The sequence below is a fragment of the Varroa destructor genome, unplaced genomic scaffold (assembly GCF_002443255.2).
Source record: "Varroa destructor unplaced genomic scaffold, Vdes_3.0 BEIS01000004.1, whole genome shotgun sequence".
NCBI lineage: Eukaryota > Metazoa > Arthropoda > Arachnida > Mesostigmata > Varroidae > Varroa > Varroa destructor.
In genome coordinates, this window is record NW_019211457.1 from 50,136,984 (window position 1) to 50,161,058 (window position 24,075).

Sequence of the window (24,075 nt, forward strand, 5' to 3'; positions counted from 1 at the left end):
ATATATATCTTTGGAACGATAATCAAAAAAATAAAATTACCCGATTTGATTGCGTTTCAGATGGGCCCATGTCCAGTCGTAGCCATACAAAGGGGCCTTGTAGACATTCAATACGATACAAAGTTCGTTTTCGCTGAGACAAACGCCCTTTTTTACGATTGGGTACGCGATCGAAGTGAGCCGACTGGCTGGAAGGTGGTTAAGACAAGTCGACAAGCCGGCCTCCTGATCTTGACGAAAAAGCCGGGTATGCTGTCACATCTCGGATCTGCTGATGATGCGGAAGACATCACTCAAACGTACCGCTGTCCCACGGCAGAGAACCAGCTGGCACACCAGAACCAAAGAAATGCTATAAATTTGAGTCAAGAGGACGTTCAGTACGAGCTCGTGAAGATAGCTCGTGTGAGAGCCGGCGATGGATTCCAGATTCAATTGCGAATCAAGAACGTGTCCTCAATATTGAGGACAGTCAACGTGACGATCTCGGTGTTCTCGCTCGAATATACGGGATCGATCAGTAAAATGGTGAAACGCGAAAGGATCAACGGCGTTAAAATACCGCCACAGGGGATAACTCCTTGCTTAGTCAACATCGCCCTTGAAGATTATCAAGTTGCAATTTCTGATTTCGGCCTTCTGAAGATAATGGCTGGTGCTAAAGTTGTCGAAACGGGGAAAACCTGGGCAGGGCAATTTACGTTGAAGTTGGGGATGCCCAAGTTAGATATTGTAGCGCAAAGAAATCCAGCGGTAGCAAGTGAGATTTTGTACTCGGCGTCATTTCTCAATCCGTTGACCATCCCATTAACGCAAACCTCGCTTGTCGTCAACATACCCGGTCTTGCCACTCATGAACACATCCGGAACCTGCCAAGCGTACCGGGCCTGGGTCGGTTCACTTGGCAAGGTAAAATTATCTCTGATCGAATTGATGAAAAGGTTTTCATAATTACATTTAACTCGGATAAGCTGTCCGGTCTCGACGGAACGTACTCAGCCATATTGTAAGTTGTATGAGCAGCCGACTCAAGCACAGCAACCTCGTCATAGTGTGGCTTGTAATCGTAGAAATCGTATGATCATAGAATTCAGCACATGCACTGAAAATATCTTTTACACTAGCCTGGGTGCACCGAAACACTGTCAGACTCATAAGATCTTCTTTGCGTTCAAGCAGAGTTGCAGTGTTGGACGCCATGATTTTCGGCCAGGAAGAAGGTTTATTTGACGTCTGAACAGCGTGGGAGGTTTATGTTGTACGCGTAGCATTACAAAGTACACCTAATAAATGCGTATGACAAGATAAAGACAATTCTCAATCAAATCTCGCACTGCTAACGATTCATTTCACGCTCGACCTGTTCGCCTGCAGCTGGTTTTCACAATTAAACATCAAAATCTGTTTTGTTACATTAATTTAACTAGTACGAACAATTTCATCAGACTTTATAATTGTTTCTAATACGTTCGCAAAACAAATGTTACAAGAACACCCGTACGCCGCATAGAAAATGAGTTGGTGTAGGGGCAAGTATGACACCTCTAGGATATGTTGAAAGCAGATAAACGTACAAAATATACTATTCGTATAAAAAATTAACATTATAACTACCAATTATCATTACTACAATACGATTGAACAAAATAACACATGCGGTGTTACGTGTTATTAACGCGAGCGTTTGTGTTATTTGCCAAACGTTTAATAAAAGCACTCGTATCCCAGCATTTCATCAAATCGCGTCTTTGTATCCCATATATGCACAGGTCTACTGAACGTTGATCATATTAATATTCGATATATATATCGATATATATTGAAGATTAAAAGAAATGAGGAAGTAGAGATACTGTTAGATAAAAAAAATGTATCTATTTAGGTGCATGATCTAGTGAAGAAGTTCTTAAATCTTCCTCTTCGAATGACTAATCGCATTAGTAAATAGCGTAACATATAACAAACGGAGACGTTATGAAAAGTATTTATGTATAATTGTGCTTTTGCATCGAAATACTGGAAAAGTATATTTTTCCGCTTAGTAGTCTTTAGATTGAACCAGCGGAGGTTAACGTGTCCACTTCTATTAATAGCAAGAAGGCGTCGCAACTGTTGCGTCTCTTTTTCTTAGATTGTTGTCCCTTTTCAGTTTATCATTGGGAAAATTCGGTGGGATTGATTGATGACGATTATAGTTATTTGAGTTTCGGATAAGGCTTGGCCGTTGGATAAATATTTGTGTTTAACTTATAATAACAAGGGCTACAGTGTATGACGTAATTATCAGTCTGGTACGTTCGAAGATAGATAGATATCGCTTCTGTCTGTGATCTTCGTTACTATTGTTGGCTTAGCTCTCTCGGTCAGTGTTAAATCTAAGCTAAAGTACCCGTGCTGTAATAAACAAGGCGGTGCTTGATTGATTAGATCTTGTATACGATCAGAAGAACGTATCGGAATAAAAACTGATATTTGATGGCTGTATTTACTAAGTATAGGCACTGCTCAGCTCGATCCAGATCCTAAACGGCCCACAGGCACGTTTCAAATGCTCCCCTTGCAATTCTCCGAGCGTCGCCTTACTAGCATGTTGTCAGGATGGGGCTTACTAGACTCCCGTCCAATAACGCATTATTCAAAGCAGTCCAACGGTATTAAAGTTGAGCTCCTCGGCGGCTATATTTGCTCATTCCAGAACATCAGTGTATTTTCAAGTGACCAACCCTTTTCCCATTCTTTCATCAACCGTGGCCGACAACTGTGCGTCAACCCGCAATAATAACATCTAGACCGTGATGAAACCAGCGAGCATTGCCGCAGTTTATGTTTGCATCGCGATTTCCCCTCAAAGACAAATCGACAGCGACCTGCTTCTTCGATCTTCTGGGAGCTAAATAGCAAGTAACACCGACCAAATCGTTTGATCCTATTCTCTTCAAAAAGCATCTGTTTCACTCTCAAGGAGACACGACATACACTTGAGATCCTCGTGAATAGTCCGTGAAATCACATCAAATTTTTTCATTAGCGCCCTGTTCAAAATAGAAGAATCATTAGAAGGCCACTACAAGACAATGGCAATTAGCTTTGAAATCGGCACTGTTTTTTCCTATATTCTGAATTTTCTATCACTATTTCTGTACTGGAATCTGCTTCTGCCTCTTCTGCAGCCCTACCTTGTCTGGGGTACACTGTTGATTTCGAATAACTGACAGCGTTTAGGATCTTGGTTAGGGTTCGTAGAGACTGGATAATAGCTGATTTTGGCTCGAATTCTGAATGTGTTCGTCCCAACGAGCTTGCTGTGTCACTGTAAGAAGAGCTGAATCTTGTCTCTTACCAGTAGTAGTAAATGTACGCATGCAGGCTATGACAAAGAGCTCGCCAAAGTATGTTTCAACGTAAGAGATATATATATATATATATATATATATATGTAGAGGCCAGCAATACACTACAAAATGTACAGAAAATTATGTAGCTTTGCCGGAGATTCTCCAAAGACAAGTTTTTATACAATTTATCTCCAGGTCTCGCTTCCAAATTATATGTGATGATTTAAGCTCATTACCTGAGGCGTATTTATCTATAATCTTAGCCATCGAAGTAAGTAGGTCTGTTACTTGTGTCAACCGGCTTACGCATTTTTTTGGGAGACAATATAACAGTAGAATGCATTGTATAGGACTTTTGTTATACGCTTTTAACAAGCGACTATACGCATCTACTAAGCTGATTTCATGTGATTTCACACTGCGATTTTTTACTTTCGATCGCAGGCGCATCCTTATAATGTTATGCCAAATCGTCGTCGTGTCGGCATGAGCGTGCTGTTTATGGCGACGACACTTTGTCGAAAGTTAGTATAGAGCCCTAAAATGATATCAAGTCATAAAATATGAAAACGGTCCGACTATCCAACTTCATACTTTAGCATCAAATAGGTAAACGTTAGAACGACCCAGTGATTAACTAGGATCTACTTACGTCATCGAAGGTTCGATCTTTTACCTTCTGCAAGGATATGCTTTCTTTGTTTCCATAGTGTCTTACGTGAGCAACCGGATAGCAGAAAGAGACAGATAGGAAAGAGAGGTGCTGTCACAGAGACCCGTTCCTACGAGTCCACACGCCAAGCTTATAACAATCATTCAATAAATCTTTCTTTAAAGAATAGTTTTTTCCCCTTTTCTCTCAGCCGCACTTCTTGTGCGAAGCATAATTAAAGGGATCGAAAGCCTCTTCGGGTGTTCTTATATACACGGCCCTCAAGTCCACCCAGGGATAAAAATTATCTAGCCAAAATAACTGAAGGCGACTTCTCCGTGACAGTGGGTTCATTTCTCTGTTATTCGGCCCCTCCCTGCGCTTGATTTCTTTTATGTTTTACTTCTATTACGTTGATTTTAGGCGCGTTCCATTGCGCTTAGGGGAGACTCCTTGACCATTCAAAGGACGCATATTCGGTACTGTCATTGTCCTTCAAATGCGACTGGAGGAAAAGGGGCAGTCCCCAAATGAAAATATTTTCTTTCGCCTACTTCCCCAACGATTTTGTTCCAAACACAATCCACATATCCGAAAACACCAGCTACAATTGTTCATACCGCGTTTATGCTCTTGGCACGTACGTGGCGTGCGTCGGCTTCCAGTAGCTAGTCTATTATAAATGTACAGAAATAGAATATAGCTTTAGCTTTAGATTTTAGTAGCTACTACTAGAGTCAGACGATCCTTGGTTACCTGTGTTAGAAATTAACATTATTATTCCTTCTATTCAAAAGTTTCTGCTGAAACTGCTATAGGTGTTCTAACCCATAGCATTGCTTGGATGCATTTGTACGATTGTATCGTAGTGCTTTTAAAGGTAAAAAACAAAGCTCAAGATTATTAAGTTGACGTGTCGTTTCCTTTTCCAGATCTCAATCTTTGTTACACCAACATTCAAAAATCCTGCTCACAATGAAAGGAGTTTAAAGGCTAAAACGAGGCTATTCTTGCCAAAACAAGTGGATTTGAGAATTTCAATTATAGTGCAAAGAGTCATGCAGTTTACAAGCAGCGAATGTGACAGTGTCTGCGGGCTAAGATCGGCAACATAGCCAACGGTTTTTTTTTCTGTTTCTAGAAGATTTGTCGCACCTCATATATCTATCCAATATACGTGATTCTGGTTGAAGATATAGTCTTTGCGTTCGCTCGTGATGTCTTTTTTGAATCAGACTTTAGGGCGGGAATGTCTAACCTTGCCTGAGTAACAACTTGGTCTCGGACAAAAGAAACCTGTGGCCTGCCTAGTTCACCTCGGAAAAAGCGCGATGGAAATAGCGGGTCAACGAGAAACCTTAACTCCGAAATTGGCGGAGCCTATAAAAGAAGTACGACGCTTCCGTCAGTAGAGCGACGAGAACAAAGATGCGAAAATGACGATTGCGTGAACTATGTTCGATTTCAGTTACTTAACGTTCTCCGCTGACGCGATTCACCTCCAGAGACGCTCTAAGGTTCCGATTAAAGCTTTGCTAAAGGTGTGACGTACGCTTAGACTGGCTTTTATATAACGACGGCAACAAAACAATCGGGGCAAGAAAGCGGCATCAATGAAAACCCACTAGGAAGGTCAAATCTGCTCGGAGAAACCTAGTGAATGGCTAGGACAACAAAGCGATATCATTATCGTATGAAAATCCTGTTGCCAGAGGATTACGCGACCAATCGAAGGTAAAGCAAGAATCCGTACCCATCGGAACTGGTAGGAGAGAGCAAGTAACTACGCGTTTTGCAGTAGTTGCAGAAAAATGCTTTAAAGCTCCATCTGACTTATTCGACATGCGATCTAACCTTGGTGACGCGAACTTTGTCGTCTAAATTTGGTCTCCAGTGAGGATTGACTTAACGATTGAGAAGGAGAATCATAAGTCAGAATTCAGTGAGAAGTAAAATATGAAAGGCGTAGAGGATCAGTTTTTCTTCATTAAGTTTTGAACAAGGTCCGTGAATGGTGCGGGTAGAGACTGACACAAAATGAGAACCACATGCCACTAGAAGATGAGGAGACAGGCAAGCAAAGTACTAAGGAGAGAATCTCCATTACCTTTATTGCACTTTTCCGCCCTCCTTACCCATCGTGTTGAACCTCTGGGCTCTCATTGGCACTGAATTGGTCCTGGCCCGCCACTGTTGTACAACAGCGACGCCTCACAAGGAGAATGAGACAGGAAGGGGCTCCGTCGTTTGAGATGATTGATGTCTGCTCGATGAGATCTCTGGACAGCGAGCCGTATTGACGTTTTTCCCATCTACGTCTCCCAATCAGCCACAAGAATATAGGGGTAAAGGAACGAAGGGCAGAATACAAAGATCTTTCTAGCTTATGTGAGTTGTACATTCAATCGAGGTGGGACAGATGGCGGATCGAGGACACGGGGAGATAATCTGATGGACCAATGTGCACAGGTACAATTTGGACCGACGGCCGCACAATCCTAGCATAGGATAAACTGGGTTTTATCCCTAGGATGCATAAGGCGACTTGAGAGAGGGCCTCAATAAGGAAAGGGCAGTCGGCCCTTTCCACAGAGGCCTGACTCTCAGGAGTGAAGCACGCAAAGAGCGTGCATTATTGTGTCCAACCTCTGGTATCACAAGCGAGTATCTATCTCCTTTAAATACTGAACAAGGTCGAGTGTTCATGTAGATTGCTCCCTTTTAGCTACTGGTGTACTGAATTCGAATTTCTAAGGAGGTGTCAGCGATGTGATAAGACTGTTTAGTAGAGCTATTTAGAGAATTTTGTGCACTTTTTTTCCAGTTATTGTTTTTACTAGTGCGATCCACGGACAACCAGTCATCTAGGAATTTAATGCGTGTTTGTGAAAGTTGCTGATGAGGATCTGACTTTCAGAGGTATCGGACGTAGCCATCTGGTATTTTACGAGTTGCATTTGCTGATCACCTGTGAAGCGCTCTGGTGTCTTTCGAGGCCATACTGTCGACTATTTTCTGCTTCTTGCTTCCCTTCCGGCCACTTTATGGAGCGGAAAAAGATTGAAAGAAGTTGGATATTGAAAGTCAGCCAGGTTGGCCAAACATACGCCGGATAAGGTCGTCGGTTTTATTATTAGTTTAATAGTAAGCCAAAGTACTCAAACAGGAGATCGACGAACCGAAGCTAGGATTACTGAACCGGGTCATTTCCTATCAGTTGCTCGCGATGAGGGTGCTAATAACGGCTTGGCTACCGCTACTGTATGGCATTACACGAGTCAATGGTTTGCGCGAAATGCCTGGAAGAAATCGGGATGTTGGTAAAACAAAAGAGTTGAAGTGCGGACCAAACGAACGAGTGCTTGCTCTCGAAGGAGCCGAGGCATCGCTTCCATGTCAAGTGCGCTTCGACGGAACAGAAGCACAGTACATGGAATGGACGGTAAAGTTAGGCCCATTGAAAAAAGCCAAAAAGAACAAATCAAAATTGACAGGTAAAGCGGGATCCAGTCTAGAGTTAATGTACCGGCTCGATGGAGGAAATGGTACAATTGACACAGCTGGCGTGTGGAAGGACCATCGATGGTCTCATAAAGCGCGCTTTTCGTTGCTGAACTCGGAGCTACAGCTGATCAATCTCAACGTCAGTGATTCCGGAGTGTATGGTTGTAACGTACGACGAGTAGATGGCTCTTGGAAGAACTGTTCCACACAGCTGTTCGTCCAGGGTAAGTGCTTAGAGCCAGTTTTTAGATAGAACGACAACGTGCATTAGAAGAAAGAATAGAGGCAGGTCTGGCATACTGCATGTATTGCACATTTTCTGTCGCTACAATAACAACACAAACGCATAGCATATGAGCATTTATGTTGCTATTGTAGAGCCGTTTCTAGTCCACGCATCGATTAGCGCTTCCTAAAATTGATAGCATAATTTCCGCTACATTTGGCCGTGCAAACAACGTACTTTTACGTAGGAATATATTATTTACGTGCCCGATGGAGACAGAGCCTTCCAAATCACATCATAGCCCCGCAGCCGGTATGTAAGAATACGGACGTAGAGACGCTCTTCAGAAGCATATATATATATATATATATATATATATATATATATATATATATATATATATATATATGGACCTTTTTTACAGAAATTCATTCTCTCGCTCTCCTCATAAATTAAATCGGCCCTGTTAAGAGTAGCTTGTCGTTGCTTAGTTTAGCTATGTAGCTGGCCTTCAGACGGCATACAAAGCTGATGATCACAATGTACCAGTTAAAATGATGCTGATTGATTAGATCCTTTTTTCCTTATAGTTCGTCTAACCATACCCTTTGCTTCTGCTTCCGCTTCAAGTATCGATCTGCTTTCACCCCCGCCGCTCAACACCGGCTGCTCAATCCTTTAGCGCAGTCCGTTTCAACCTCGTTCTTAGAACAACTGAATAGCCAGCAGAGATACGTATGAGGAAGAGGAAAGAAGTGGTTGAAGGGGGGGGGGGGGTAGTTGGCGCGTTGAAGGGGGTGAGATTCTTAAAAACAAGCCCTTCATTGTATCTAGTTGTGGCTGTCTTTCATCATTTAGACTCTTCGTCAAATTGCGAAAGCTCTTTGAAGCCCGGAAAAAGGTGTAAAGGCACAGAGTAAGAGCCATGTCACCTTCGTGCGTCTCGGCGAGCATCAACTCCCGACCGAAACAGGGGAGCTCATCGCCCGCCAGGCAGCAGGCAAGTCAGAAAGAAACTGGGAGAAAGGGCTCACCAAGGCAGCGAGCACAAAAACACCAGTCCGCCTCAGATTTGCCAAAGCTTCGTTCGTAGCTCCTCTTGCCAGCAGACTGCAATGTGACCTAACTCAGCCAACCGATTTCGCCTGACAGTCCGTCTTTCGTTCCTTGCTGCGAGAGATGCCGTCAGTCGAAGAAATCCGTAGCTCTGCGCCATGTTAGCATCGACGCAAGTTTTCATTCCCTACCCTCGCGTCCTCTACGACTCTGCCTCGAGCTGATACTTCCGTAACTGGACGACAGTCTTCATGCAATGAACCATCCCGCACCAGAGCCAACTCCGCAATTGAAACCGTTTTCTGATCTGGAATAAGGAGAGGTCGCACTTTTCACTTGCATAATAATATTATTTTGCTAGTAAATATGACAAAAGCTTTATGGTAAAATTTTACTATAAATGCAACATTAACTATCTGCTCTTTTGCCATAATTGCATAAGAAATATCTTACAGTTATCGATGATGCAAGTTCGCTTCTAATAAACCTGACTGTCTGTCGCGCGCAACTATGATATCGAGCAGCGTGTATTATAAAATGGTATCGAATAAGAGTGAAAAGAAATTACTAGTAGTTGATACGGTTTCTCTTGTTAGTGAATACGTTCTACTACCAATAATTGTGGATACGTACCCCAAGTATACGTTCCACCATTAGTTTGCTGTAAACAATTGGGTTACCAACTCTTTGAGGGTTGAGTTAAGATATTCTTAACGTATCTTAACTTAAGATAGCTGACCTTGAAACTGAAATTGAACGACGCGCACTGGAAGGCATCAGCCTGCTTTTACAGTACTAATCGATAAGGTTAATCAGGTAAGTCAAATTGACATATAAACAAAATCAGTTAGCGTACTGGAAAATTTGTTGGCAATACTTTACTGATACATCTGTGACAACGGTTACTGCATCTACGATCCTCCGTAAAAGCATCGAAGACATTGTAAATCCTGATTAAAAAGTATAAAAAAAAATACTGATATTTTAAAACAATTATCCAAGTTCTGTTCCAATTAAACGAATGTAAACTATCTTTATTAGTCTTATCGTGGATTCAATGCGATGGAAATCATCATCGATTACAATATAACAAGCTATTGTTGTCCTTTCGGTCCCAGCTGGTCCTAAACTTTTTGGGAATGAAAATAATAGCACCATGCATAATATACGATGTCTACATTATTTAGCAAATTTGGTAAGTTCTATCATACGGATGTGTTCGTCAACGGTACATGGAGTTAAGGAGCACCTCTGACTCTAGACATTCCTTTAGATTCAATTAGCGGCTAGATGTAGGCTGCCCCGGAGTCTAACTTAAAACTGTTTCAGCCCACCGCTTCGTCACTAACTGCTTCATGTGTTGCCGACTGAGCATTCATGGTGGTGGTAATAGGTTGTTTGCCTCCGCCTTGTCCCTTAGCAGTAGTTACTACTCTGGAATAGCCTCTATTTTTCTACCTCTGACACTGTTTGGGTTACTTGTGGTCCACTTCTATCTATTTCGTTAATTCCTCCGTGAGTCCCTTCGTTGCCGGACGACTACTGTTTTAGCCCGGCCTTCCGCCATTGGTTATACATGACATCGCGATAGTCGCTCTGCTCGCCGTTCACGGGCTCCCGGCCGGTGTCACGTGGCTTTACCATTCCTAATTTGTCAGCTGGGTCTCGTAAAAAGTACCCTTTCATTGGGTTTACTTAGCAAGCCTGTCTAATTAGGCTGCTTCCTCCCGTCGCAGACTCCAATCCATCTATCCCAGAACGTATCGATGCCGCTGGACTCTGGAGACACTTACGCCCTGCCACAGAGAGCAGCCGACTCACTGGTCCAACACTGTCCGCGCGACGGTAACAACGTCTGACGTCCCAGTGACCTCCGACCACCACTACTAAATCGGACGCCGCATTACGGATAGTATCTCACGTCCAGCCATGTTCAAGAGTAAGTTCCATTTTCGAACGGGTTAGAGCCCTCGGTTTTGGAGAACGATTTGTGGTCTGATGCTGCAGAGACCGTTATGTTAACCGGATCAGTGATCCACAAGCGCACAGCAGTGAAAACTCGGTGGGAGTGACATACAAGCACTGGAGATTGTGCTATGTCTGCTGGATAGGACGAAGGTATTTTTACGGTGACCGGCTGCCGGAATATAGCTTAATGTGTAAGAGAACGGTGGCTTGTTTCCGTGATCTTCGATTGAAAGGATGTGTCCATTTGGACGATGAATGCTTATAGTGAATGCCAGAAAATCGGTATAGATGGGAACTGAAGGAGAATGTGGCTGCTGGTTCGTTGGTCTAGGCCATCTCCGGCGAATGGCTACAACAATTTTTTCCCAAGGCGGAGAATTAGCAGTCTCTACTATTATAGTTAGTGCTATGATACGTAACGCCGGACGCTGAACAGGCTACTCAGTAACGTCTTGACCCTCAGCCGAAAGCGACGCCAACAAACCCCACAAAGCTGCTTCATTGATTATAGGCTACTGGCAGAACCAGTTGTATCGATACCGGTTGCAAAGCACAGAGGCTATCGTAGACGAGTAACAAATAGACGGCCAAAGTCCTAAAGACGGCTCCCGAACAGAAGATTTCATATTGCGCTCTACGTGACAGCAATTGCTAGAGAGCACATCCTCGGTGCGGTCCGCGTCTCCTATGAGCAGTCCTACCGATTCCACGAACTGCTAAGGAAAAACCTATGCACTAATGTACTCTTTGCCAATTATTTAGGTGTATCGTGAGACGTACAAATTTTAAGCTAAAACGAATTGGGTTTATTCCTGAGAAAAGATGAAACCGATTGGTAACCGCTTAGTAGTAAATGGTAGTGTAAGCAAGCTTTAAGGTCAACATATTTACTTCAAATATCAACGTAGGCACGTTTCAGACATTCTCGCATATTGTATGATGATAGAAATACATTCAAGATCTTTGATTATAACCACATCTAGTAAACAGCTTATAAAACAGTACAGAGCATTAGAAGGCTATTGCAAATATGAAGTTATCCTAATAAAATAAGCGAAAATAAGGCTTGTTATTTAAAAATTACACTGGACACCTGTGTACTAGTATAACAGCTTGCGTTGTCATGCAGGTTGATTGGTTCTACAATGCCGAGCAGAAAATACATATTCTTACTTCAAATGAATCTTACCAAAGGGGTTATTAGTGCCGCTTAGTAAATTTCAGTCAGCATCTTTCTCACTGCCTGATGTGTCAGAGCCTTCGGATTAGGAGGTCTCTGCTGCCCATTTATCCTACTGCTTAGATACACAAACATGCTTGTTAAATCTTGTTAACTGCACAGAAAGTATCCTGTATAAGCGCTTGGAAAGGATGGCATGTGATCTCCTAGCCTAGAAGCTTTTTTTGTCATTTTCTTTTAATCGAAGCAGGAAAAATAATATTAGGGTGAGTTTAATCGAATAGCATTCAACTGTAGTAATTTGTATGAACATATAATGCATTGTTTGCATTGGAATTGAGACAAAGTTATGCGTAGTCAGCTCTTCGTACGTTGTTACGGCTTTTAAGTGAAAGTTTATGATAACTTCTAATTGGGCATTGTAGTCCTTGTTGGTATAATGCGTAGTATTGGCATAGTTGTCCCATAACTAGCTTGATGAGGTTATGCCATACTCGCTTTAGGTCCCCTTAGGCCTGTCGACGTATGTTGTAAGCATGGTAGAAGCAACTGAGGGTAAACAACAAGCCAGAAACTCGGCGAAGCAGTAGCTTGCCAATTAGTGGTCACCCAGTGACGATTTCAGAATAGTCGTTGTGTAATTTACTACATTATCTTACCCTCAGCAGCGCTTTCCGGCTAGACGTGTTCATTGTTTGGTGATACCGCAGGACAGGATTAAATCTATCCGATCCAGATCTCAAGGTCGCGTGTAGCGCTAATCAGGCTGACTCAAAGCGCTATCATATACACATCAAAAGATATCCAGAGAATGATCGAGCCAAGAAACAAGCACCCATCCACCCTTTCAGTAAACCTAGTCCTTTGCAAAAAAATGATGTCAGTGTACGTTTCCTCTATAGGCGCATGCCGACTGGTGACTGTCCATAAAAGACCCTTTCCTTATATGTGTATAGGGTTAAACAGCGAACTTCATTCACATTTAAATAGGAAAAGTACCCCTGTTGTCGATACATTATACACGATGGTGAAATAAATATTGCGGCAGGATCACCTCATATTATTATATTTCTTATGAGCTCATTCTAAGAAAATATGAGCCCGCAGAAAATATAGAACAATCCGATTGAACTCATATAACCATCCGAACGTACAGCATAATCTATTGCATTGGTCAATGTTGTTTTGCCATTTATACAGCCAATCATAATCTGATATTTCAGAGCTGCGCCCGCTAAAATTGTTTCCCTGGTTTACGTTCTAATTGAATAGAATAGCTTTTAAATAATCTCCTTTCCGAGGAGCTATTGTGGGTCTACTCACTTCGTTCATTTTTTTGTAAATGTAGCTGCGTTCTGTGCGCGCTAGTTTACTTCAAAGAGGACTAGCTTACACACATGCATAAAGTAGGCTCATATTTGTGACTGCATTCAGACTTATCCTACAGTCACGTACAAGACTCTTTTTCTACGTAGTATGCTAGCATTGCAAACAGTGAGGCGTAAGGGTGCGATAATACCTTACAAAATCTAAAAATCAATATTCCTTAACAAATACAACGAAGTACCAAAGAATGTTTGATGGAACGAACCGTCTAAAAAAAATCTTAGGTTCTTACTAATTCATCTCTGACGATGTGAGTTTATCTCTGCAGAGGCATTTCGGTGCTCTCTCCTGCTATTCGATTATGACTAACATGCGGCAAGACAGGAAGCAAAACCGAATTGGGGTGTGGAAACTATTTCATTTCCTTTTCATAATTTTTCTGTTCGTTCTATGTTACTCAGCCAAACAAAAGAGCCACATGGCCGTCGTCCATCATTTCTTGACCCTTTGTGTTGTTCAGACCACGGCCTGTGCATTTTCTTCTCATCGTCTCATAAAAAAGGCCTTTACCTTTTTTATCTGATATCACTTGTATGCCTACACATATACACACGAGTCACACCCTACAGTACGGTACTCGACAGTGAGATGTACCCTAGCAGCACCCGCCCAATCGTTACGGCCTATTTTCTCATTGCCTATTGTCTCACGTGGCCTAATTCATTCGGTCGACTTTTCTCAGAATTTCTCGTATCAGTGTATTGCTTTACCAAGAGACCATGGTTCTTAGCGGACTAAGGGAAGCCAGACTAGAACTTTTTCGTATGCTTCCTACTGCACTCATGCGTGCAGGCACACTCGCACACGTTGTAGGTCCTAGCCGCTGCCGATTTTTTAGTTCCTCGATGGTGCAATGATTCCGCCACGCCTCACTGGTTATCCCCATTCTCCCGTTACGGCCATCATGGTCCCATACAATGCTCAGTTGTGACCTGCTATAACACTCCAGGTTCTATACAGGTAGCCTTGTATCCGGTCTTGTAGGCCCTAAGGGGAGCAAAAACAAGCAGAGCGTAGGATACGAAAGTGATCGGCCAAGGTAGGCCCTCTGCGTCTTCTCTCGCAACGAACCTTTTCTTTGATCTATAGATACTACATGATGATGATGATGTACCGGATAGAAGAAAGAAGCGAGTGGATAAGAAGATACAGGCATATGATTAGGCGTAATGGAACCCAACAACATTTTCAGAATGAATAGGTTACGTAGGTGCGTAGAGCTAGCCGAGCTAGCCATCCTAGGACGTCTTCAGCCTCCTTGCGCCCTTGTATATGTCTATATCATCTTTTATTTTCTCTGTCCCTTTTCCCTTAGACAGTTGCAGCACCAATAGCAGGAACAGCCCTACCATAACACCTAGTCCAACTTTTACTACCAGCCTCCAGTGGTTTCCATTGGGAATCAATACAAGCGTTGCTAGCATACCCATGCACATATGGCTGCACTCAGTAACACATCAGTTACACAGACAATAGCAAGTTATGCCTCTCTTTTCCATCACTCACACATGCGGAGGTTACTGATACGGTTCAGGCGGCAGGTAGAGTAAGCTATGCTTCCCTACTCCTTTTTCCAGCCATTTTGATTTCCAGTTGCACCGAGGGCTTTGTTAACAACTCCTGCTTTTGGCCTATCGCCTGTTTGAAAAGCTGTTCCAGGTGGCGTTCTGTGTTTTCTAGGATAATATCCCCAGCGATTACAGGGGCATTCACATTACGAGCAACGAACTAGTTCTACAAAACGTAGATCTTCTGAAAATGTATTTGTAGAGATGTTTACAGATACGTCGACGTTTATTACCGATGATGAGTATACGATCATATCGCGCATGGATATATACTATTCATGATTCTGATTACTAAGTTTACCAAGAATGAAGATATAAGAATAGGTACGAAGTTTTTATTTCCTCTAACAAATCATATGTTCTGGATGCAAAACTGTGCACAATACAATTCCCTATCATATACGATCCTGAAATATACCAAAATATTGATCTTGTTGTAGGGCTTGGTATACTTTTTTTAATAACCCTTGCCACCTTGCAGGATTAATATTTGAAAGTAACCATTGGTAAGGTTCACGCACGTCGTATGAACGTATAACAAAGCAATTGTGGAACTTCAAGATTCCATTTGGTCAGAATACTAGCTGTTCCATAATATCAGCTTGTAACAAAAGTAATCGTAGGTTTTTCAAATGTTCCATTTATACTTTTTCTTCTCAACTCTCTATTTAGTTTCATGTGCCATTTCAAATAACCCCCTTATCCCTACAAGCAATTTCATTACACGTTAAGTGGAAGTTAACATTAAGTCTAGGCTTCAAAGAGGGATGAAGCTACTAATGAAGCGAATTTCGGACACGTACTCTATTTCACCTTTTACCGACTTCAAAAGCTGCAAAAGCAGCCCGTTATAATTGTGCCGAGTAAAGCGTACTCTTTATATATATATATATATATATATATATATACATATATGTAAGAGGACTGCTCAAAGGTGGATTACAAACTTCATTGATGGTGTTTTGGTTTTGCGTTGTCATGTAAGATCAATGAGGACTGTCTAAAAGCACATCGAAAGAAGGACGCTCGTTCACTCATCGCTACTAACATATACTAATATAACTATAATTAAAAGAAGGCTGCTGAGAATTAGCCTGTCAGTTATCTGAATGGGCCTGCATACAGATAACTACCATCACTGAATTTGCCCTGAAATTAGAAACTTGAGCATCCACTTGGCTTAACTGAGTGAAAAACACAAATAAAGACGGCTTCCATATCACACCTCGACATCTCGCAGGGTACCGGATAACAGCTAGCCTCAATGACAGGTTGACAAGAAGTGATTTAATGTTCATTTGAAATTTTAAAAAAATGAAAAGAAAAATGGGTGACTCTGGGAGATACGCTTAAAACAAAAGTAGACCCAGGCCTCCATTCGATAAAGATCATGATTTATATTTCGTCAAACTGACAGGATTTTATACGCTGAAAACTGTTCTGGCAAAAGAAAATTTGCCCTCTTATTTTCAAGCATCTGTAAATATGCCAGCTCTATCCAGTGAACGAGGCTGTTCGACAGGGGCTGTTTAAAGAGGCTATTCAACAACTGCTTCAGGGAAACTTCAACGTACACAAAAAGAAGCTGGATTTTATCCAGCGTTCCATTATAGGTGGTGACATGTAAGTCCATTAATATGAAGTGGAAGCAAAATCTACAAAATCTAGTTTGAAAGCCACATTTTTTTTCACCGTTTTTATGAATTATTGTGGAGTACTTGCGCCTTCAACAGAATTTATTACTAGGAACTCTTAAGCATATCACGTAATAAATTAAATCTCTTAAAGTAGGTTGAAAAATTAAGAAAACAGCTGCTGGGTTCTTGAAGTTGACTTCGACTAGATTTTAAGCTTCATGCGTTCCTGTCTCTTTTTAATTCCGCTTTCGCAAGCTTAAATCGAAATAGCCACTAACGTCTAGTGGGGCTTCATCAGTTACTGTAAATCGGTAATTACCTGCAATCGACTACTTCTCCCATTGCGAGTGAGGACGCAGCCGCCAAGAACACAGATTCAAGCTCTTATATACCATAATAAAAAAACATGACAGAAAAGCCATGAACAAAACCTTGCATTAATTAAAGGCAAACCCTTAATTAAAGGGCAAACATGCGTTTTTAGTGTCCTAATTGCTAAATGCACTCCTGTAAGGTCGGATTTGAACTATCTAGGACTACCGCTGGTCGAACTGTTCATGAAAACCGCTTGTTCAGGTCTTGTGCCATCAAAGGCAGTAAGAACCTTTCTTAAACGAAAAGGTTCTCGACCCGTGCTGTTCGCTCCCGAGCCCTCTTAAGGGCGCAACAGCAGCAGCAGCAGCAGCAGACGCTTTCGATCCTTCAGCGATGCGGACATGTTTACCGTGAATGTGAAAAGCAATTATAATAATAGAAATGACCACTGGAATGACCAAGGTCCGAAGGCCTCCTATTGTGGGCAAAACCAACTAAATAAAGCATTTATTAGGGATATTCCTGTCGATACTCGTAAATAATGAATTCAAACATTTCTTTTTATTTAGATACAGCTTACAAAAAAGCATATTTGTGTTGCTTGAAAGTATTAAATCATGGTACGTCCAGCAAAGGACGATAAATAAATAAATACCATTTTAACGTATCTCTTACTAGTCAGTCTATTACTAAAAATACGAAGGTAATTCGACCTATAAAAATCAACTGGATGTGCCGGAAACCTTCGGTAACGGCCAAGCTCTGTCGGCTCATTTTTTTTTTTTTTTTTTTTTTTATATAAAACAGGAGAATTCTAAAGATATTAATTATGAGCGGAATTAAGAAATTTTATTGATTTTTCGACGCACCGAAAGTCGCTGCGCGAGCATATGTTGTTAGTATTTTTGGGGCTTATCTTGAATTTACACGAGTAATTTGTCTACGGAAAAGACAATCAATTCGAGTTAGCGTTTAAGTGTCTAAGCTGATCGAAAACGGTATTTAATATAAGTGCAGGCAGCGTAATGAAAAATTCGTTTAGACAGAGCTTTGTGCAGAGATTGTAAGATTCTACCTGTCAATGTATTATGTACTTCTACAGTGTACAAGGTAAATGTTGAACTCATGTATTGCAAGCAAAAAATGTGTTTGTTCGCTACGTGACGACCTCTATTCTCATAATATATCAATCTCTGGAAATTAGGGTAAACTGAACGCAAATTTCCTTATGTGATGACATACATAATTTTTTTTAGCATAATCTCAATAGAGTTAGTTTTGTCCGGCCAAAGACGAACTTCAACCAACGAATTATAGATATATCAGGCTTTTGCAAGCGAATCTGGCGGACATTAAAAACTTTTGAAATAGATGGGATTAAAATGGTGATTTTTTTGTATGTATCAAAGGTGCTTTTTAGATTTTTATAGACTTTTTGTATTTATATTTTTTTTATAGACCCCGCTCTCTGCCAGCCTTTCGTATCCGTCATTTTCATTCTCTCTCTCTCTCTCTCTCTCCCTCCCTCTATATATATATATATATATATACATATATACTTTGGCTTCTCGAAGTAATTCGATGATGGGAGGTACTTGCTCACCAGTTGCCTTCTTTAGGTTACGGAAAGCCCCGTAATCAGACGGACCTAAATAGGCAGAATAAGCGGGCTGAAGCAAATGCTGGATATTTTCACGTTTAATCTAGGGAGTAATTGAGGCACAGCGACGAGGTCTGGCGTTGTCATCAAGTGATCAGGCTATCTTTTTCGTGGAATGCTATTATCTTTTCTGGTCCCTCTCCGGATGTTGGTAAAGATTGAAGCATGTGACTGTACAATCTAAGCAAGTGTTTTTCAGTGTTTGGCTTCTGTAACATGAAATGGCAGTTCTAACTACACTACGCTGTACTTCTTCATCGTGTTAATGCCTTCGGCATAGTCCGCTTTTGAAGTGTTTGCATGTAGACTGTCCTCGTTTTGGAGGGTCGGTTCGTAATGTTTTACCCAATCTTCGATAAATTTTGGCAGCGCTGTTGCTTCATAGAACAAAAATTCACTGATTTTCCAGCGAAGTTTCATCTGCTATAAGCGTGTGGTTAAAAAGCTAGGCCATGTTCGCTTATAACAGCAATGTGTACAGTACATAGCATATTTAAAGTTTACGACCTAAGTATGTTGTTATGTCAATGTTAAATGTGCCTAATAAGGAACTGGGCGATACAAATAGAAACCGATTTTGTATGGGTTTCTTCTTTGAATGGAATTCTACGTATGCTTCAATAATCGAACAAAAGAGAAACGTTGAGTGACGTCGTTATCACGAGGCAAACATTTCATACATAAACGTTTGTTTGTATATGGTCTACTGAATTATAATATTATATATTAAAAAAAAAGGTGAAGAATTTCGGAGGAAAGCCGTCACGACATCAAACAAGTCAATCAAATGAGAACTAACAAAACCTTGTTGAATAATCGATTTGCGTTTCAGAAGCAATATGTCGAATCGTTTCTTAACTCCACCTAGAAACCTGCCAACCAAAAAAACAAGGATACCTTAATACCAAAATCCTCTACTTGACAGCTATATTGTTCTTACACTATTAGGCATTACTTCAAACACTTAGCTCTTAGCAGTAAACAAACTGTCTACGCCTAACAATGAAACCGACACCATTATGTGTGCTTAAGTTTGGCGGGCATCGTTCAATTATTTGAAACGCGACTAGAAAGATCACCGGGGAAAACGTTTGGCTTTTAGTTACGCCATAGGGGTATTTAGTCAACGTGTTAGGACAATGGCAGCTCGATAGTAACATATAATTCCATGACCATATGTGTTTACTTGCGTATGAACAACAAACTTGAAGTTATACGCATTTGTTGAAATAAATAATAGATGTGAAGAGGCCTATATGTTAAGTGATTTTAGTTAATCACGATCGTTTTCCGCAAACCTTGTCAGGAAATCCTCCCACTAGTACGGTCAAGCTGCGAAACACTGCAACCTTCCACACAGTGCATACGCACGCATCTTCAATGCTTGCTTTATAATTAAACGATGTCCAAGATTGCTTCTCGAGCCTCTGGGTCCCGTCTATGAATAGAACTATGCGCCCATTTGGATTCATCTGAAGGCAATCATAAGCACTAAGACTAGATTTGTGCCATTCATGATAGGTCATTCACTTGAATTGAATCACGCTTCACTTTCCGCTACGGGATGTGGAAAGCCAGAAATGGCTTCTCAAACGTGCAACTAGCTAGCTGTACAAATAAAGCGTTCACAACTTTAGAATAACTGGACATAAAGAAGGACATATAGAATAAAGGACAATTCTATGGCTATGCTACAGCCGTTTAGTATGTCTAGTAGTAACGATGCTGAGGTAAGTTTAGCGCGACATCGATGATCTTTTTGATCATCATATTTGATTCTAATCTCCAGACATTTCTAGCCATAGCTGGATAATGTGAGCTCACCAACTGTGTCAGTTAACTACGCTATCAGTGAACAACACTTGCATCATTCAGGAGGTAACTTATTTATCAATCTAAACTGAACAAGTTAAAAGAGGATTTGTAACTATATTAGGTACTTACGCTATACAACCTTTTCGACCCAGCATGCCATCTTGACGAGCTAAGCGGCTTCCACCCGTTCTGTCAGTGGGATGCTTCTAGCAATACCGGCTACACAAAAAACCGTTGTTCGTTGTTTCGTAGTAAAAATCTGTGGATACGTAAAATTGATTTTCTCGCAAGTGCGACCTTGTCCTAACTTGAGCTCAAGGGCATCTCGCTGAATGCTTCGGCCAAAATTCGAATTCTTGATTAGCCACATTTTTTCGTACGTAAATTCGACTTCAAAGATGTTTTTTGCAAGAATAATGCTCGCTGTGTGATAACAGCGAGACTAAGACCCCGATGAGTCAGTGCGATGAGTCAGTGAAGGAGTTATTTTTCATCTAGTTAGAAAAGTATACAAAATTCGAAAGTGAAATTTGCACTCGTTGAAGGATGCTTTAAGCTTGTCGCAATATGCTTTACTGAATTGGCTCATCGTAAGGCAACGAGCAGTACAATGTGACAATTTAACAAGGCAACATTTCTTGGTGACAAGAGGTGAGCATGCCCCGCTAAATTCGGAGCGAAAAAACAAACAACCAATATGGGCGTCAATGGCTTTTAGTGGACTAAGGGCACCCTGTATTACCATCCCCATGAAACTCTAGCATGTGAAACAGCTCTACGTAGCTGGAAACAACGATGCGCGCACGAAGGCACGCTCTGCGGAAAGCAGTCCAAAACTGTCTGCGGAAAACAAAAACAAGCTTTGTTCTCTAGTAAAACAACTCGCTTAGACATCGGCCGCTCTGCCGGTACAGGCAAGAAAGCACAACATAAACTAGAACCCGTATACTTTGACATAGTATAGGTTGATTTTATGCGAAATAAATTAGAAACGATTAGTTTAAGACTATGTTTTTTTCATTTAAGCACACCAGTCGTGCACTGTACTCTAAGCAAACATCCAAAATATGCTAAAAGTCTACACATTCAGCCACCCCAGATTAAACTCATATTTATCAATCATTTTAGTACATATTACACAACCATGCATGTTTCTGTATAATTCTACGACTGGTGTCATTAACTAAAAAATCTTAATGCATTAAAATTAATTCATCGAAAATCTTAAAAACGTTACAGCTCTACCGGCTCGTATCCTATTAGCTTCGTATACTGGATGAGTTCATTTTGATACTAGCGTCCTAGGCTTCTTCAGCCAGAGGCTTGGCCGTCAAATTCTTCGTGCCAAAACATTATACAATGATGTCTGCATATTTTTGTTTATGATTCAGGAAGTGGAGAAAAACGCTCCGTAGAATTTTGGCAGAAACGACTCAAGCCTTCCTTAGATCGCCGCATTTGTTTCCCTGAAGCAGTGGTAATATTCTGAAATGGTCTTTGCTTTCGAATAGCATAACTTCCATGACGACTGAGAATGAATTTCGTAAGAGCATTGAAGTTCAAATATCTGCTCAGTGTACGTTTAGATACAAGTTAGATTTCCAGTATACATGATCATTGAGTACTTTTTTAATGTGAATAACTAGAGATATAAGGTGATGCCATATATCCATTCATCCACCTTAAATATATTACTTCAACTAGTTGGTTAAATCAATCATTCTCTACACATACTTTTTAGCTATGGTCAATTGAAGTGCCGTAGCGGTCACTTGACTTTAAGTCTCGTTGTTTATAGCCGAAATGTTGTCTGGGCACGCATTGTACGTACGCTGGGTCGTACGTACGCCTAGACGGTCTGAAACGAAAGCTAAGTATCGTAATACTAGTAGATGTATGGCAGGACACTTGGGAATGCGCAAACGGCATGCTGGGTTTTCGACGCACTGCCTTCAGCGGACGAATAGCCGACGGGACAGCAAGCATTACAAATGGTCACTTCTGATAAACGTACATTAAACGTTCACTCTACCTCGTTAAGGCGTCGAAGTGAGCACGCAGCACAAACGATTCATGCTATAATCACAATACGTACGTTGAGATTTCAGTTGTCACAGTTAAGACACAATTTAGGCAGGTCGAAGTTGACTGTCGGCTTCGGAACGTGCCAGAATGAAATACACGGAATAAGTACTCACGTACTTGATTTTAGTAGAATCATAACAAGCCGTGCGTGTAACTCTTCCATCTAAACTTAACTTGGATAAAGTAGAAGTATGCTTCTCGAAATGTAATTGAGTGGAAATGCTTTTGTTTCCTAGAAAACTTCAACGATGCAATGAAACTAGAGTTATGCTGAGAGAACAGATTATAAAAGCTATTGTTGTCGCAAAATTACAATGGAGCCGACAATTAAGAAAGGCTTAAAGAACATTCTTAGCTTGTTCCTTTCTCGATTTCAGACCCCTGTTGTCGTTTGTACCTTGCACAATCATGAAATAGTTTGTTCCCCGTTCCAGAATAACAGTGTTCTCATAAATGGCACGAAAATGTAAATAAAAATGTCTTTTACCGGCTGAGCATATCCCGTGTTCTAGGTCAGTCGTGCCTAGTATCATCAAAACTATGCCTTGTCGTTGGATCGATTCAAACGGCAACCATAGCCTGTAAGGGATAGTGGTGGACTTTTACGCAGCTTAATGGCTTTTGTAACAAATCAAGCCACCAACAATTATAGAATAGGCAGCGTTAAAAACGTATGTGGAACCCATATACTCGTGCTTTGCGAACGGCCCACCAGTATGATTTTTATTGGAATATACTCAAATATAATATTTGAATAAGGAATATATAGTACGCATATTTATTGTATAGAAATATAGCCATTGATATTTATAGAAGCCACAAACAGACATAAAAAAGTTATGAAAGCTATAGAAATATTGTCTACAACAAGGAGTAGAGACTACCTCAAGTTTCCTTAAAAAAATATACATCTTCAGCACATGCTTTGTCAGAAATGAACGAAGTGATGAAGCAGAGAGTAAAATTGCAAATTTCTTTAACGTATAAAAATTTCCAAAAGCTACCTTACAATCTATCTGTCAGCTTGATGATCTTATATACCTCAGTTTTCGTCGTTGGCACTTAGTGGCTAGAATAGTAGAAAATTTCTGTTTCAACGAACCTGCAAACAATGTTACATTGGGTACAAAAGAAAGCATAACCCTCGGAATAATTTTTTTTTACTTAAGGTCACTTTACACACACAATTACGGGGGTCGCAAATGGTTTCTCTTCTAATCTGTCAAGGCACAGCAGTTTCTTATCAACAACAGCAGAAGAGTTTTGAGATGACTCATACGTAAACGACAAAAAATAATAAGCCAAAATTTCGAACATACGTTGTTTGTGCTATGTTTTTTAGCAATTAACTTCCCAGGTATAATACTTCGCGTTTTAAGTCAGGCAAATTTATAATTTAACTATAGAGAAATGTTTACTAACAGAGTGTTTATCTTTACAGCTCCCCTACCGGCACCACGAATGGAAATTAATCACGAAATAATTTCACTCAATGAAACTACAATCGGTCCGTACACTGAACGGGAAATGCTCAACGCTTCCTGTTCTTTGTCGCATTCATGTAAGTGTTTTTCTTCGCAAATCGGGGATTCTTATCTGAAACAGCTTGGCCACTGTTTCTTCATCTAGACAGTTAGTTATTTCAGACTTAGGTTAGTACTTGTAGTTTAGGTGTACGCCATTAGTC

General features: G+C 40.9%; 2 protein-coding genes across 7 annotated transcripts in view; both read left to right on the forward strand.

The window, feature by feature from the left end:
- LOC111250133 (hemocyte protein-glutamine gamma-glutamyltransferase-like) overlaps positions 1–1,724 on the forward strand; it is a 21,517-nt gene extending 19,793 nt beyond the window's left edge. For both annotated transcript variants that reach the window (XM_086987719.1, XM_022804892.2), the window contains one exon: positions 61–1,724. In XM_086987719.1, the coding sequence (XP_086843845.1) occupies positions 61–1,011 (951 nt within the window). In that variant the 3' untranslated portion in view covers positions 1,012–1,724. The remainder of the gene's footprint in view (positions 1–60) is intronic.
- A 4,856-nt stretch (positions 1,725–6,580) lies between these two features.
- Positions 6,581–24,075, forward strand: part of LOC111249718 (neural cell adhesion molecule 1-like) — a 40,588-nt gene continuing 23,093 nt past the window's right edge. Inside the window, exons 1-2 of one of the 5 annotated variants that reach the window (XR_015326471.1) lie at positions 6,581–7,716; positions 23,830–23,949. Coding sequence is in view for 3 of the 5 variants with exons in the window: in XM_022803958.2 (XP_022659693.1) it covers positions 7,215–7,716; positions 23,830–23,949 (622 nt within the window). In the remaining 2 variants the exon portion in view is untranslated. Of the gene's footprint in view, positions 7,717–21,693; positions 21,781–23,829; positions 23,950–24,075 lie in introns of those variants that run through there. The other 4 variants (XM_022803958.2, XR_002673059.2, XM_022803957.2 and 1 more) reach the window with 4 other exon arrangements.